The sequence below is a fragment of the Cetorhinus maximus genome, chromosome 14, assembly GCF_964194155.1.
Source record: "Cetorhinus maximus chromosome 14, sCetMax3.hap1.1, whole genome shotgun sequence".
Taxonomy (NCBI): Eukaryota; Metazoa; Chordata; class Chondrichthyes; order Lamniformes; family Cetorhinidae; genus Cetorhinus; species Cetorhinus maximus.
In genome coordinates, this window is record NC_135892.1 from 105,486,672 (window position 1) to 105,504,611 (window position 17,940).

At 41.8% G+C, this 17,940-nt stretch overlaps 1 protein-coding gene across 3 annotated transcripts in view; it reads left to right on the forward strand.

The window, feature by feature from the left end:
* Positions 1–17,940, forward strand: part of tarbp1 (TAR (HIV-1) RNA binding protein 1) — a 189,617-nt gene that overhangs the window by 120,293 nt on the left and 51,384 nt on the right. For 2 of the 3 annotated variants that reach the window (XM_078557418.1, XM_078557417.1), the window contains 2 exons: positions 9,183–9,377; positions 14,877–15,001. In XM_078557418.1, the coding sequence (XP_078413544.1) occupies positions 9,183–9,377; positions 14,877–15,001 (320 nt within the window). The remainder of the gene's footprint in view (positions 1–9,182; positions 9,378–14,876; positions 15,002–17,940) is intronic. The other variant, XR_013578732.1, reaches the window with a different exon arrangement.

Here is a 17,940-nt window from a genome sequence, read left to right on the forward strand (position 1 = left end):
AGCCCACAGGAATTGCTCTAAGTTAAAATAATGGTTGATAGCGGGAGAAGTATTCTCCCCCCCCCCCCCCCCCCCTAATTTTTGAAGTAGTTTTCTCCCACTCTTCTTTTGGGGTGTGGTTCAATGAGCGTTGCATATCTTGTCTGGTGACCATTCCTGGCCTGAGTGTTGACTCTTTATAACAACAGTGAGTGAGTGAAGAGGTGAAATTGTGGCTAAGTCCTCCCTAGTTTTCGCCTGAGGTCCACACGTGTGCATTTTCTAGCAGGATGGCTATCGGGAGCAGGAAATCCGGCTGATTATTGAAGAGTTTTACTTTAAATTCTTGTGTAGACATCCAGAGGGGATGGAGGAGGGAACAACCATGGAGTTAATATGAAGGCCTTTTTTGCTGATGAGTCCTGTTTGGCCCCTCCAATACCCTTGGAGTTGAATGTTCTGAAGTTTAACTTAGGCTTGACATTGTTGAAAAAAGACATGTCGAAGCTTTTCGTCTTGCACTCATCAGGACACCTTGCAAGAATAACAATATAAGGACAAAACAACAATTTGTACTGTATAAGAAGAGAGTGCTGATTGGTTGGTAAGTAGACTTTGATTGGTAGAGGCATTGCCTTGGAGAATGCAACAGCGAAGGTGACTGACAGTGAAGTGCCAAGCATTGTTTGAAATTTAAACCAGGCAGCTTGACCCTGGTTGGCCAAGGCATTGCCCTGAGGAATGAGTCAGTGAATGACTGGCATTTTTGTTTTAAACATTCATTTACGGGATGTGGGCGTCACTGGCTAAGCCAGCATTTATTGCACATCCTTAATTGCCCTTGCAAAGATGGTGGTGAGCTGCCGCCTTGAACTGCTGCAATTGTGCAATTGACATGGTGTAGGTACACCCACAATGCTGTTAGGGAGTTGCAGCATTTTGACCCAGTGCCAGTGAAGGAATGGCAATTTATTTCCAAGTCAGAATGGTGAATGGCTTGGAGGGGAACTGCCAGGTAATGGTGGTGGTGTTTCCATGTATCTGCTGCTCTTGTTCTTCTAGATGGTAGCGGTCATGGGTTTGGAAGGTGCTGCTTGGTGAGTTTCTGCAGTGCATCTTGTAGATGGTGCACACGGCTACCACTGTTCTTCAGTGTTGGAGAGAGTGAATGTTTGTGAAAGGGGTGCCAATTAAGCAGGCTGCTTTGTCCTGGATGGTGTCAAGCTTCCTGAGTGTTGTTGGAGGTGCACTCATGCAGGCAAATGGAGAATATCCATCACACTCCTGACTTGTGCCTTGTAGATGGTGGACAGACTTTGGGGGGTCAGGAGGTGAGTAACTCGCTGCAGGATTCCTAGCCTCTGAGCTGCTCTCGTAACCACAGTATTTATATGGTGAGCCCAGTTCAGTTTCTGGTCAATGGTAACCCCCAGGATGTTGATAGTGGGAGATTCAGCGATGGTAATGTCATTGAATGTCATGGAGCGATGGTTAGATTCTCCCTTCTTGGAGATGGTCATTGCCTGACACTTGTATGGCTTGAATGTTACTTGCCACTTGTCAGCCCAAGCCTGGATATTGTCCAGGTCTTGCTGCATCTGGACGTGGATTGCTTCAGTATCTGAGGAGTCGCGAATTGTGCTGAACATTGTGCAATCATCAGCGAACCTCCCCACCTCTGAAGGTCATTAATGAAGCAGCTGAAGATGGTTGGGCCTAGGACACTACCCTGAGGAACTCCAGTGATGTCCTGGAGCTGAGATGATTGACTTTTAACAACCACAACCATTTTCCTTTGTGCTAAGTATGACTCCAACACCAGAGTTTTCCCCCTAAAAAAATCCCAGACTCCAGTTTTGCTAGGGCTCCTTGATGCCACACTCAGTCAAATGCTGCCTTGATGTCAAGGGCAGTCACTCTCACCTCAACTCTGAAGTTCAGCTCTTTTGTCCATGTTTGAACCAAGGCTGTAATGAGGTCAGAAGCCGAATGACCCTGGCAGAACCCAAACTGGCCATCAGTGAGCAGGTTATTGCTAAGCAAGTGCTGCTTTATATCACTGTTGATGACCCCATCCATCACTTTCCTGATGACCAAGAGTAGATTGATGGGGTGGTAATTGGCCGGGTTGGATTTGTCCTGCTTTTTGTGTACAGGGCAAACCTGGTCAATTTTCCACATTGCTATGTAGATGCTAGTGTTGTAACTGTACTGGAACAGCTTGGCTAGGGGTGCAGCAAATTCTGGAGTGCAAGTCGTCAGTACTATTGCCAGAATATTGTCAGGGCTCCTAGCCTTTGCAGTATCCAGTGCCTTCAGCCGTTTCTTGATATCACGTGGAGTGAAGCTAATCTGCTGAAGACTGGCACCTGTGTTGCTGGGGACCTCTGGAGGAGGCCGAGATGAAACGGGTGCAATGTGTGCACATGTTCTTTCTGTCTGCAAAGGGCAGGGTCCTGAGTATTAAAATATGTAGCTTCCAGTACGTGCAAATGCACCAGACTCTGAGCCCAACTGACAATCTTAAATTGGTTGTCAGTGTAATTTTTAGCACACTGAGGATTATTTAACAAATTTCCTTACTTATCCTAATGGCTCCATCCTGCACTGAATTCACTTTTTAAATGGAGCAGTCAAATGAACTCCCCTTCGTTGATGCACTACTTGAGAAATCTGCCAGGGGATTCTCTACCACGGTCCACCACAAGCCTACCTTCACTAGTCAATAAACGTGTTGGGATTCTTGCTGTTCCACACACTATAAGATTGGTCTTAGCGGCAGCCTTGTAAATAGGGCCCGAGGCATTTGCTCACCATGCAAGCTTGATGCTGAAATAGGGCGCATCAAAGGCATCCTGCAGGATGGCTACCCTGATCAGATCATTTCACGCTGTATATCACACAAACTCATGAACGGGGCATAAGGCTGTCACTTTTGGCCCTGAAAAGTGTCCAGTCTACCTCAGATCACCCTGGACGGGCAAGGTATTTCAAAAATTTGAGCAACAGGTGAAGCTATCTGTTTCACGCTGCTAGTATGCAGTAGCAATGAGAGTGATATTCGCCACTAACAAGATGTTGCCGTCAAGCCAAAAAGACGTTCTGCCTGTCACACAAATGATATATGAATTTCACTGCCAGTGCGATGCTAGGTATGTAAGCTGTATGTCCCAAAGATTGGCGGATCGTATCAAACAGCATGTTCCAGCTGCTGTTCGCAACGGGAATGGTACAGATCGCACTCAACCAGCCCGTGCTTGCAAAACTTAAAACACAGTGTTCAGCATTAGATGTGATTCTGCAATTGGACAATGTTTGCGAAATAATCCTCAGTGTGCTAAGAATTATGCTGACAACCAGTATAAGATTTTAAATGGGCTCGCAGTATGATGCATTTGCATGTACTAGAAGCTACATATATTAATACATAAGACCCTGTTCTCTGCAGACAGAAGGGACGTGTATACACATTGTGCCTGTTTCAGCTAAACAAAATGAGTGACAGCCATTCACTGATGCATTCCTCAATGCAATGCCTTGACTAAACGAGGTCAAGCTGCCTCATTTAAATTTCAAACAATGCCTGGCAGTTAACTGTCAGTTACCATCAGTGGTGCATTCTCCATGGCCTGGACCAATCAGAGTCCACTTGCCAACCTATCAGCACACTCTTCTCATACAGGTGTATTGTTATTCTTGTGAAGTGTCCTGATGAGTGCAAGATGAAAAGCTTCAACTTGTCTTTTTTTTTCAGCAATGCTCAAGTTCTGCACTACCAAACGACTATTGGCTTGATATGTTTGACTATTATCAGTTTGACTTCAATACATTTTCCGCTCCGTTCTTTGGAAATAATTTCCATTCCTTAAAATTTAAATATATATCTCAGTTTTAGCTTTGATTTCTTTGTGCTGCTTTGATTTCAGCTTAATCTCTCCACTGATGTTCTGTATATAGCTGGATGTTTAAGACGACTTTGCAAATTGTAATTTTGCTTTCTCTAATCATCCACCAGGCTTACTAGCGTGTGTTCAGTTTTCATTCCAGCAGATATGACCTTGCTGAGCTGTAATATTCAAAATGCTAAATACAGACTTATGACATGCTTTAATAGTCTTCAAGCAATATAAGAATCAAACAATGTGAAATGGAAATCAGCTTCCTTATTGCAAAGAGAGATCAGCTCTCAAAATAGAAACAGCAAGATAGAACTTGGTAACACTGCAGCAGGTTATTCTGACACGGCAGTTCTGCCTATTAAAATATTTGTGTAGCAGACAGATTTCAGTTTATCCAATTCTGGCAACATTCACTAAATCCAAATAGTAAATACCGAACTTTAGACTTGAACAAAACTAGAAAAGAACATTAAGTGGATTCAAGGTTCTTCAATCAGGTGTACTTTGTGTAGAATTTGTCACTGTGAAGAGCAAAGTTGGATTAGCTTCGCCATAAACCATACAAATTTACACAGAAGGAAGCTATTCATTTTGTCTTTATGCCAGAGCAGTGCAAAACTAATCCCACTACTCCATTTTTTTTGTCTTGCTACTTTCCTTCAGTTTTTACTTAAAATCCAATAGTCCTAACCTCAACTACTCCCTGTGGAGATGCATTCCATGCTCCAAGAATCCTCTGCATAATTAAGTGGATGGAATCATAGAAGTTGATCCTGAGGTTACTAAGGAGGTTTTGTTGAACTTATATAAGACACTAATTCAGCCTCAGCTAGAGTATTGCATCCAGTTCTGTGCTCTGCAGTTCAGGAAAGATGTGAAGGCATTGGAGAGAGTGCAGAAAAGATTCCTGAGAATGGTTCCAGGGATGAGGAAATTCAGTTATAAAGATAGACTGGAGAAGTTAGGACTGTTTTCCTTGGAGAAGAGAGGCTGAAAGGGGATTTGATAGTGGTATTCAAAATTGAGGGAAACTGTTCTCACTCATGAAAGGATCAAGAATGAGAGGACACAAATTGAAAGTAATTGCCAAAAGAAGCAAAAGCAACATGGAAAACTTTTTCATGCAGTGAGTAGTTGTGGCCTGCCTGAGAATGTGGTGGAGGTTCAATCAAGGCTTCAAAAAAGGGAATTAAACTATTAACTGAAAAGGAAGAACGTGCAGTGTTATGGGAATGATCCTAGATTAATTGCTCTTTCGGAGAGCCAGTGCAGATACGAAGGGCCAAATGGCCTCCTGCACTGTAACGATTCTGTGAAGACATTTCTTTTAGTCTCTTCCCTCACTCTCCATGAGTAAAGAAGTCTCTGACCAAATATATACGACATTGGTGAGGACACACCTAGACTACTATGTACAGTTTTGGTCTCCTTACCTGAGGAAGGACAAACTCACCCTAGAGATGGTGCAACAAAGGTTCAGCAGATTCATTCCTGGGATGACGGATTGCCCATGAGGAGATGTTAATAGGCTGAACCTATATTCCCTGTAGTTTAGAACTACAGAGAGGTGATCTAATTGAAACTTGTAAAATTCTTAAGGGGCTTGACAGGGTAGATGTTTCCCCTGGCTGGGAATCGCGAACGTCGGGCCACAATATCAGAATATGCGGGTGGCCATTTAGGACTGAGATGAGGAGAAATTGCTTCTCTCCAAAGGTGTGACTCTTTGGCATTCTCTAGCCCAGAGGGCTGTGGATGCTTAGTCATTAAGTGTGTTCAAGACAGAGGTGTTTTTGGGTATTAATAGATATGGGGATAATGCGGGAAGGTCGGGTTATAGAAGAATAGGCTTAATCATATTAAAAGGGTGGAGCAGGCTTGAAGACCAAATCCTGCTATTTCCTGTGTTCTTATGGCTGTAAATTGAATAACCTTGGTTAATATTAGTTCTTTAAGATCTTTGACTAACTCAATTTTTATGGGGTAAATGAAGTCCCTGCAGCACACTATAAGCTACATTCTACCAATACAGAGAAAAATCCATTTGACTGCTGCAGAGATTTCTTTCCTTCAGCCGTCCCTCTATCCATTTTATCTTTTAACATATCCAGCTGCATCTTTAGAAGTCTCTTCTATCACATTTTATCAAATACTTTTTTGAAAGTTCAAGTATAGCACATCCACGATATTCCTTTTGTCTGTTGTGAAAATGGATGTTATTTTAATATTTTGGGGATATGTTGGTATTCTGTAAAGAAGGCTGTGTGTGTCCACAATTAGTTAAACTGGGGGAAAGATTAGTAAAGACAGCTTGTCTGTGGGAACTGAGAGATGAAAGCTAAAGGTGTTAGATTTATGCATTTGTAATGAGAGGCTGTGGTGAAGTTGGAATTATAAATAAGTAGGTTGATTTTTAAAATTTGCATTAGGTGATAGGTAGGGCCTTGACTTTACAGCTGTTAACTTTTGAAGAGGAGTTTAGAAGTGACAAGGATCCTTTACAACTTACAAAGTTTTCATATATGAACAAGGGAAGGTTATTACATTTTATTTGACCCGAAAGTGGAGATAATAGGAAAACATAAACGATTTTTATATTTTAGAAGTTAAATTCAAAGAGGTGCCTAGGACAATGGAATCTAGGATGAAAGGGGAAAAGGATATCTAAGGAAAGATGTTGAGCTGAACTGTGTGACTGTGTGGGAGAGATGTCCTGAGATCAGATCTGTGCTGGGAGAAGGTCTGAAAGTGGTGAATTTGAATCAGCCATTGAGTTTTCAAGCCAGAAAAGACCTTGTTTTCAGAATACAGTCTGTTTCTGAACCTTTCTTTTGGACTTACACAGCAGAGTGGAAGAGAGTGAGAAGTTGCGTGGTATACCTTATACCTTTACTAAAGTTACAGCAGTTTTTTGCCTGGGTAATATCACTGGATTTTTATGGTCAAAAATCTGTAAGGGAGCTATTGCCATATAATTTGAGTGTTCTGACCAAGTGCTTTTTGCAGGGGGTGGGGGGGATGTTTTGTAAAACTTTTACTGTATAACTTTAATCTTGTGTGCTTAAGTTCTTTTTTTATTCTTGTTAATAAATCTTTTAGTTTTAAAATCCTAAAAGTGTTACTGGGATTTCATGCTTCTGGGATCAGTAGTTCTTTTTGTTTTCAAAATACAAAAAAAGATTATGATCAGTGAAGACAAGTTTACCCCTGGGATTTGGCTTGCTCAGCAAATAACTTCAGCTGTGGTCATAACAGTGTTCACTCAGCACTTTTCTCATATAACTTATTGGATTATTAAAGCATGAGCTGCCCTTTACAAATTATTGTTCACTGCCATTGTTTTTAATTTGTTACTAATGATATCCCTCATATTGGTCTTCTGCACTTTCTACTGATTTGAGGCTTTCGGCACTATAGTTACTTGATTTATTCTTTTTCTGAACAATCAAGTAAGATTTAGTCACCCTCCAATTCTTTCAATGAAATGGATAAGATTTCTCACGTGTCGGTGCAGACTCGATGGGCCGAAGGGCCTCTTCTGCTCTGTGATTCTGATTTCCTCAAACTCTAGAATTGGAAGCTGAGCTCAGTTTGAAGAGGGAAAGTGCACTGACAAGCTTAGATTCGACTGCTTTACACAGCGGGAGTGAACATGCTAAATTTTTATCAGGGAGGCAAATAGTGTTGAAAAACCTAAGGGAGGATTCGATAGAAATTTGAGGGCTATTAGATTTTGGATCTGGCCAAAGTTGGTGAGTCATTTCTATGACCTTATTGCAGAAGAATTTTGGCACCTCTGCTATCTATGCACAAACATCTCTCAATGCCCTGTGATGTATACTGTCCAGGTCGACATAGAATTACACCATGGAAATGGGTTATTCCACCCAAACAGTCCCTGTTGATCGTTATCCTCCACAAGCAGTAGTACAGATCTCATATGCCCGTGCTATTCCTCTTTTTGTCAACCATCTATCTAACCATAACTTCTTCACTGTATTCCACAAACTTTGCAACCCTCTGAGTTGAAATTTTAAAAAATAATATTTTCTCTCCTCCATAAATCTCTAGCATTCAATCTTATATGCATACCCCCTCATTTTGGACTTTTCAATAAGTGTCAATAATAATAACAGTCTGTCCCTATCTATCACCCCCATTCCTTCATATTCAAATCGCCTAATAATCTCCTTTATTCAAATAAAAACAGCTTCAATATTTTCAGTCATAATTGGCGGCTTTAAGTCCCATTTATCCTTTTAATGCTAAGAATGGGGGGGGAAAATGTGCACTACAATTTAAAAACTGAACTCCCAAAAATAAAGCCACATAAATCCTACGTGACAAATTGGGACATGTAAAATGAAAATCCACCTGATTCTGACCCTGGAGTAAATCTTAGGAGGTTAGATTTGTATACAGACTACGTACTGTTCATGAGGTCGAAACTTGAAAAGAAGTGCCAATATTGGGAAAATGTAGAATAAAATATACATGTAACTACTCAGCAGTAATTTCAGTAACGATGGAAATTTATGTAGTATATTTACTGTTTATGAACTTAGTTCCGCCTTGAAGGAACCTGTGTCCTTTCAGTCCAGAAGTGGCATACTCCCTGGGCACAGTCCATCGTCTCCCAAAACAGACAGATGCCTCAAGTGTGAACAAAGTTTCTTCCCCTTTTAACTGCCCATTGTTGTTCACTTTAGTTTTGTTTTCAGGGGCTTCCAACAGAAGAGCAAGTTAACCCGACCTTTTGTAAATAGTCATTTGGTAGTACAGAACTTGAGTATTGCTGAAAGAAGCAACATGTTTAAGCTTTTTGTCTTGCACTCAACAGGACATTACCAATATAAGGGGAAACAACAATTTATACTGTATGTGAAGAGAGTGCTGATTGGTTGACAAGTGGACTCTGATTACTAGAGGTGTTGTCATGGAGAATGGTGACTGACAGTTAACTGACAAGCATTGTTTGAAATTTAAACCAGGCAGCATGATCCTCATTGGTCAAGGCATTACCCTGAGGAATGAGTCAGCAAATGGCTGTCACTTATTTTGTTTAGCTGAAACAGACACAATGTTCTTTCTGTCTGCAAAGAACAGGGCCCTGTGTATTAATATAGGTAGCTTCTAGTGTATTATCTTTTACTTTGGTAAAGAAGTATTAATAGCGTTCACAAAACTAAGCATTTATGTCCAATATAGGTATTTAATAAATCAGTCTATTTAATAAATCAGGTAGCCTAAAGCTGGCTACCTTTCCTAAGCACAAACTCATTGTTGGTTGCAAACATTTGACAGGATATGGCCTAGCTGAAGTAGATCAAGATACTGAATGGACAGATGTACAAAAGAAGATAATGCCATGGAAGAATAATATCCCAGACCAAGACCTGGAGTTGATCTATCAGGAAAGAACCTCAAAATCTGGAAAATCATCCAACAGCAGCCTAATTATAGTGGCATCACTTATTGATAAACCTACTAACCTGGGAGGTAAGTAATGTTTCAAGTTTTTAAAAGTATTTTTACCTGCTATATTTAAGTGCATTTCCCACCTGTGACTTTGGGTTCGATTGATGCCTAAAGCTGGCTACTTTCATGTATCCATTTTACCACTTTAACATATCCATTTGTGCGCCTTTGGAGGAGGTGAAACACATAAGGAAGAAGGTTAAATTGCCTACCAAAGAGAAAATTCACCCTGTCCACCTACCTATGGGTTTCTGACCTGTGCTGCTTGGACTTTTTTGCTTTGGTTTTGTTTCATTAACTCTTCGGCGCTCATGCCTGCAAAAGGCCTCAGTAACAACGCCAGAACATAAAAGGCAAAACTACATGTTTAGCAGCCATTGTTTGGCCCCATTCAGATGAAGGCCCTTTCTTTTGCATGAGGAGATTAATCCGCAATCAAGGAAAAAGGAGGACCATGCCAAATATATAGCAGATCCACATCTTGGGGTTACATAGAAACATAAGAAATAAGAGCAGGACTAGGGTCATTTGGCCCTTAGAGCCTGCTCTGCCATTCAATATGGTCATTGCTGATCCTCTATCTCAACGCCATACTCCCGCCCTCTTCCCATACCCCTTGACGCTTTTAGAGTCTAGAAATCTATCTATTTCCTTCTTAAATATATTCAGTATCTTGGCCTCCACGCCTTCTGTGGTAGAGAGTTCCACAGGTTCACCATCCTCTGAATGAAGAAGTTTCTCCTCGTCTCAGTCCTGAATGACCTACCCCATATCCTGAGACTGAAACCCCTTGTTCTAGACTCCCCAGCGAGAGGAAACATCATCCCTGCATCCAGCCCTGTCAGGGTTTTATACCTTTCAATGAAATCCCCTCTCATTCTTCTAAACTCCAGTCGACCCAACCTCTCCTCATATACAATTTTACTATCCCAGGAATCAGCCTGCTGAACCTTCGCTGCACTCCCTCTATGGCATGTATACCCTTTCTCGGATAAAGAGACCAAAACTGCACACAATACTCCAGGTGTGGTCTCACCAAGGCCCTGTACAGCTGCAGTAAGACATCCTTGCTCTTGTACTCAAGTCCTCTCACAATGAAGGCCAACACGCCATTTGCCTTCTTGACTGCTTGCTGCATCTGCATGCTTGCTTTCAGTGAATGGTGTGCAAGGACACCCAGGTCCCTTTGTACATCAACATTTGCCAATCTATCACCATTTAAATAATACATTCGAACTTGGTTCTAATCTATTATAGTGGTTTGGAGAAAGCACTGCTGTTTCGTTCTTGATGCTCTTCCATTGGATGTAAGTATGGAACACAACGACAACTTGCATTCACATAGCGCATTTAATAGAATGAAACGTCCAAAGACATTTCACAGCACTGAGCCATTTATGAACTTATTGGCCAAAATTTTTCCCTTGATGGGCGGGCCCCACTGGCTCGGCGGCGGGCGGGCAGCTGAACTCCACCGCCAAAACGGGGCCCGCCGCCATTTTGAGTGGGCGGGCCAATGAAGGCCCCGCCCAGCGGCCTGCCCGATAGGAAGCGCTATGTGCTTCCTGTGCGGGGGGGGTGGATTCCCTATCTGTCAAAGTGCGCTCTTTCGCGCATGCACATGAAAGAGCGCACATTTCCCTGAGACTAAGTGCTGTCTCAGGGAGAATACTGACAATGTAAAAAAACTTGAAAAATATAAAAATTATTAACATGTCCCCCTCATGTGACAATGTCACATGAGATGGGAAATGTTAATAAGAAGCACATAAACTTTATTAAAGTTTTTGAAAACGGACATGAAACCTCATCCCGCCAGTGGATGAGGTTTCATGTATTTTCAGAAGCCCGATGGGGCTCCTGGCCTGCCCGCCAACCTTAAGGTTGGACGGGCAGGGCCTTTAATTATCTTAATTATCCTGTCAATGGCCTCAATTGGCCATAACCAGGTCAGCAGGCGGACAGCTGATTTCGCTGTCCGCCCGCCTTCCTCAATATTTAAATGGACCAGGATGATGTCGGGGGTTCCTCCCGATGTCATCTCGTGTCATTTTCCTGTCGGTGAGCAGGCCCCGCCCCCAAATCGCCGACAGGAAAATTCTGCCAATTAGGCGAGATAACCAAAACTTTGTCAGAGGTAGATTTTAAGAAGCATCTTTTTCAGCTTTGTTACAATGAGAAGACCTAATTCAATATATGTACATATGTGCCATATCTCCATTTACCAATAGAATTCTCCATGCTAGTAGTTGAGGTCCGTGGCTATTTGGTCATCTATTTTATCTTAATCAAATAAAAAATAATTTTCATTGATAAACTGTATACACCAATGGAGCTAAACAGCATTAATGTGAAATAAATCAGACTCTTTTGAAGATTAAGATGGCATCATTCATAGTACGTCAAATATTATGTTTGTACTAAACGACATGGCTTAATTTATCATGGCCATGGGAGCTGATCAGCATAATGTAAGAGATCATTACCTTGTTTATGCTCAAAATTGGAGCTGACTCGGTAAAATTATAATTCAGACAGTCCAGCTGCTGCTTAAAAAATTACAAACCTGTTAGAATTAGTGACTTATTGCTGTGCTATCTTTGTTCTGATTGAACAAAGTTTGGAGTTCCTGCCACTCGTGGGCTCCAGCTTTTGAATTTGTAGCAACAAAAAATAAAGCATATCACCTGTCCTCCATCATCAATGGTTTTGTAGCACTTAGTTTGACTCTGGCTTCTCAAACGAACCAAAATGCTAAGAGACTGGATAATCAAATGCGACTTTCCCAAATTAGTTTCCTGTTAACATGGAAGTTTCAACTCATTGTGCCAGTTCTATTGTTAGCTGCAATATCTGCTATAATCCTATTTCCCCCTCCATCCTTTAATATTTTTCTTTGTGCCTAATTCTTTCAGATGCTATTATTCAATAGCCACTTGTAGTGATGTGCACTGTATTCTGAAAAGCATTTCTTCTGACCACCTTATTTCGTACTGATTCTCAGTTTGTGTCCCAATATTCAATTAAGCAAGCAAAAACTGGAAAGAAAAGCGAGCCAACAGAGATATAGGTTTATTCCCAAAGGGAAGGGGTATCTAGAGGGAGTTCTTTGGTGCAGAGTACTCCCCTTAGACTTCCATTACACTCAGAAATAGAAATTATGTTTATCTGTACCTTTTTTAAAAATTTACTCTTCATTCCACTTTTCGCTTTGTTAAACAATCTTTCCAAATCGCGTTATAAGGCTGGTACGAGGCAGGATAAGGAAGGGCTAGGGTTCTCTTTTCTGACATTGTCACCTGACTCTCTCATATCTGCCATCCCTTCCAAGTGAAGTGCCCAGCCAGTACAAACAGGGCTGTTCCCTGCCATCTCAAACCTGGATTCTGGTTTTTGAGTCCAAGCATAAACGTGCAGCAAATGCCAGGGAAATAGTAGGTGGCAAGTGAGATTACTGCAAGATCTAGAAACCTGTGGGAGGTGCTGAATAACCCGAGGACTGAGACTGTGCAGCTTATTTACATGTGAGCTGTTTCGACAGTCTGAATTCCAAAAATTATGTTTTTGTTTCTTTTTTGAGATTTGTCACTATTTTGGTCGTATGTCATTTTTTTTGACAATTTGTATATTGTTTTCAAAACGACCAGCAACGACTACAAAATATCTTTGTGTATTAAATTTCACTTATAATCTTTTTCCTTGTGCCACAAGCTACAGTAATGAAATAAGCATCAAAAATCCAGCCATGTATATTAAATCATTACATTTTTAAATTGAGAGAGACTTATTTCAGATTGTATAACACAAGACAATTAAAATCATAGTGTGCTATTTCTGGGTAAAATAAAACATGATGTGTTCGTGCTGCAGCTGCCAATTCTTCATTGAAACACTTGTAAAGGGCTTTGAATTGAATTTGCAGGCTTCAATAGTTCTGCCACAGTCCAATGAGCTTTTAATTTATTTGATTTAATATTACGTACTCTGTATTGAATTTAATTCTGGTAACTGACTTTGGCGTTCTAAAACTTTCGGTATTAGCTTTACAGTTCCAGAAGTTTTTGAGGTGATTTCTTTACCTTGGTAAGGGGATGGTGTATGTATGATTTTTTTTCAGGGCTGCGGATAACACTGTTGATGGCTCTTTGCTTTTCTATTGTTCTGCTTCACAGTTCGTTTACAGGAATTGTCTTTGGTGTTGCAGTGCGGGAAAGTTCTGACCATTTTAAAACCTGAAAGGGGCTGCACTTGTGCTTATCTGTTTAGCTATGTCCTCCATGAAAAACTGACCTGTTGATGTTGGGGGCCGAATTAAATTTATTTCAACAAACATCCCCCTAATTAAATTTAGGTGGTTTTATTTTATTATCGACACTTGACCTGCATTGTTTTCTCAAGTGTACCTTTGAAATCACTTACAAGGCACTTATAATTTTAAGTCATACATGCTGTCCTGGTCGACTTTTTAAAAAAATCCTCTGCGCTCAGCCATCATTATGCTTCGTGTAAAGTTATAACAACTTGGACATTGAAAATGCCTTCACATTCTAGAAATTTGGCCCCAATAAGTTTCTACAATAGCTCGGTGGGTTTTTCCATTGAGTAGCTGAGTCATACACACTCGGAATGTTAAGATTTCATTGTTTTTCTGTCCTTGTTTATCTGATTGCAGCCAAACCAGTGGTAAGAATGCCACAGTGTTCCTTGCTTGCCCTTGGTTATGCAAGTGAAAATTGGCGAAGGTTCCAGTTTCTGATCCCTGTTGAAAGGTGATGGACGTGAATTTTAGTGTTGGCTGTGATGCTCCATGAAATGGAATGATCTACCGACACTCACAGTCAAAGCTCGTGCTTACATAATGCAAGCTCATGCTTGCAAAAAACAAAATAAGTGATGGCTTGAGAAGTGGGAAGGAAAATTTGATAGTGGAATAAAAATGCTCAACTCTGGGAGCACATTGCTGTTTGTAGGACCTTGCTGTTGTGCAGATTGGTTGCTACATTTCCTTCATTACAAAGTGACTGTACTTCAAAAACACTTCTTCAGCTATAAAGCACTTTGGAGTGCCCAAGGTTGTGAAAAGCACTTTGTAGATACAAGTTCTTTATTTTTTTCTCTGTCACACAGCATGTTTGAGATCAGGAGCTCGGTGGAATGAAGAATCAAATTCTGCCTTCAGCACTATATGTTGGTGCTTCAATGCATTGTGCCACCCTTACAAATGTTATTTGTCTGAAATAATTTGAGAACTGCATGTTAGCTTTCATGAAGTTTTGAACTTAGTGTAATGTAAACAACTGACAGGCTCTTCCTTAGTTTCTTTTTTAGTCTCTCAAGTTTTTCTGCTTATTTTGAGCTTTTGTTTGGAGATTTTTTCATGACACTGAGCTTTTATTTTTGATGCATATTGAATAGAGATGAGCTGAAAGCAGTTAATTGAATTTCTCCCTATACTTTGGGTGTTCATTACTTTGATTCAGTGTTGTCTTTGATAGCCTGACTGTTGTGTGTTTTTTCCAGGCTTGTGTCGGACAAGTGAGATATTTGGGGCTTCTGCACTAGTTGTGAACAATGTGCATTGTGTGAACGACAAGCAGTTTCAGGCCCTCAGTGTGTCTGCTGAACAGTGGCTACCAGTCATTGAGGTGGGTGCAAGGTTCTATGTGTTTACCCTCTTTTTGGTTTCATAGATAGAAATGAAAGAGTGGTTCCATACTGCAGACCTCTAGACATGGAAATGGGCTTGAGATGCAAGCCATCTGGTTATCCCTGCAACAGCATATGTGGAATCTTGCCTCTTCAAGGTGTAGTTACAAACATAGGAACATACAAAATTGGATCAGAAGTAGGCCATTTGGTCCCTCGAGTTTGCTCCGCCATTCAATAAGACCATGGCTGATCTGTTTGTGTTTCGAATTCCATATTTCCATCTACCTCCGATAACCTTTGATTCCCTTGCCTAACAAGAATCTACTTACCTCTGCCTTAAAAATATTCAATGACCCCACCTCAGGTAAAACTGCATGATGGCCGGGTATGGGCCCGATGCTCCAGCACCTTCCATTTTCAGGGCTAGTTGATTCAATTGGACAATTAAACAACTCACTGGAGGAGGTGGCTCCACAAATATCCCGATTCTCAATGATGGAGGAGCCCAGCACAGCAGTGCAAAAGATAAAGCTGAAGCATTCACAACAATCTTCAGCCAGAAGTGCCGTGTGGATGATCCATCTCGGCCTCCTCCGGAGGTCCCCAGCATTACAGATGCCAGTCTTTGGCCAATTCAATTCACTCCACGTGATATCAAGAAACGGCTGAAGGCACTGAATACTGCAAAGGCTATGGGCCCTGACAATATCCCGGCAATAGCACTGAAGACTTGTGCTCCGGAACTTGCCGTGCCCCTAGCCAAGCTGTTCCAGTACAGCTACAACACTGACACCTATCCGGCTATGTGGAAAATTGCCCAGGTATGTCCTGTACACAAAAAACAAGACAAATCCAACCCGGCCAATTACCACCCCATCAGTCTACTCTCGATCATCAGTAAAGTAATGGCAGGGATCATCAACAGTGCTATTAAGCGGCACTTGCTTAGCAATAACCTGCTCACTGACGCCCAGTTTGGGTTCCGCAGGGCCATTCAGCTCCTGACTCGTTACAGCCTTGGTTCAAACATGGACAAAAGAGCTGAACTCCCAAGGCGAGGTGAGAGTGACTGCCCTTGACATCAAGGTAGCATTTGACCGAGTGTGGTATCAAGGAGCCCTAACAAAACTGGAGTCAATGGGAATCAGGGGGAAAACTCTCCACTGGTTGGAGTCATACCTCGCACATAGGAAGATGAGTGTGGTTATTGGGGGTCAGTCATCTCAGCTCCAGGACATCACTGCAGGAGTTCCTCAGGGTAGTGTCTTAGGCCCAACCATCTTCAGCTGCTTCATCAATGACCTTCCTTCCATCATAAGGTCAGAAATGGGGATGTTCGTTGATCATTGTACAAGGTTCAGCACAATTTGCGACTCCTAGATATTGAAGCAGTCCATGTCCAAATGCAGCAAGACCTGGACAAATATCCAAGCTTTGGCTGACAAGTGACAAGTAATATTTACACCACACAAGTGTCAGGCAATGACCATCTCCAACAAGAGAGAATCCAACCATCTCCCCTTGATGTTCAATGGCATTACCATCACTGAATCCCCCACTATCAACATCCTGGGGGTTACCATTGACCAGAAACTGAACTGGACTAGCCATATAAATACTGTGTATACAAGAGCAGGTCAGAGGCTAGGAATTGTGCGACGAGTAACTTGCCTCCTGACTCTCCAAAGCCTGTCCACCATCTACAAGGCACAGGCCAGGAATGTGATGGAATACTCCCCACTTGTCTGAACGAGTGCAGCTCCCACAACACTGAAGAAGCTGGACACCGTCCAGGACAAAGCAGCCCGTTTGATTGGTACTACATCAACAAACATTCACTCCCTCCAACACCCAAGCACAGTGGCAGCAGTGTGTACCATCTACAAGGTGCACTGCAGAAATTCACCAAGGCTCCTCAGACAGCACCTTCCAAACCCACGACCACTACCACCTAGAAAGACAAGGGCAGCAAATAAATGGGAACACTACCACCTGGAAATTCCCCTCCAAGTCACTCACCATCCTGACTTGGAAATATATCGTCGTTCCTTCACTGGGTCAAAATCCTGGAACTCCCTTCCTAACAGCACTGTGGGTGTACCTACACCACATGGACTGCAGCGGTTCAAGAAGGCAGCTAGCCACCACCTTCTCAAGGACAACTAGTGATGAGCATTAAATGCTGGCCCAGCCAGTGAAGCCCACATCCCGTGAATGAATTAAAAAAAAAGACCCCACCTCCACTGCCTTCTGAGGCAGAGTTCCAAAGTCGCACAACCCTCTGAGAGAGAAAAAAAAAATTCTCCTCATCCCTGTCCTAAAAGGGTGACCCCTAATTTTAAAACAGTGCCCCCTAGTTCTGGACTCACCCACAAGAGAAAACATCCTTTCCATGTCTACCTTGTCCATACCATTCAGGATCTTATATACTTCAATCAAGTCACTCCTCACTCTTCTAAACTCCAGTTGAAGCAAGCCCAGTCTGTCTAGCCTTTCCTCATAAGACAACCCGCTCACTCCAGGTATCAATCTAGCAAACCTACCACTACAGGGATTCATAAGATCTGATCAACTCATGTAAGGTTTAGGAAATGCATATCTTGTCGACCAAGAAGGCTCAGAGAATATCCAAGTTACTCTATCAGGTTGAAATGGCACATTAATTGAGTAGAATCTCAAAGAAATGAGCCACATGGCTTCAACATTGTACCATGACAGAGGCCTGTTTAGGGATTTTAATGTAGAAGCTTTCAATGAAAGGGAAGGCAACAGTCTGTATTGGGTCCAAGTAAGGGTTTATGTGTAATATTTAAATCAAAATACCATGAATGCTGGAAATCTGAAATAAAAACTGAAACGTGCTGGAAATACTCATCAGGTCTAGCAGCATCTGTGATGAGAGAAACAGAGTTCAAGTTTCAGGTCCATGGCCTTT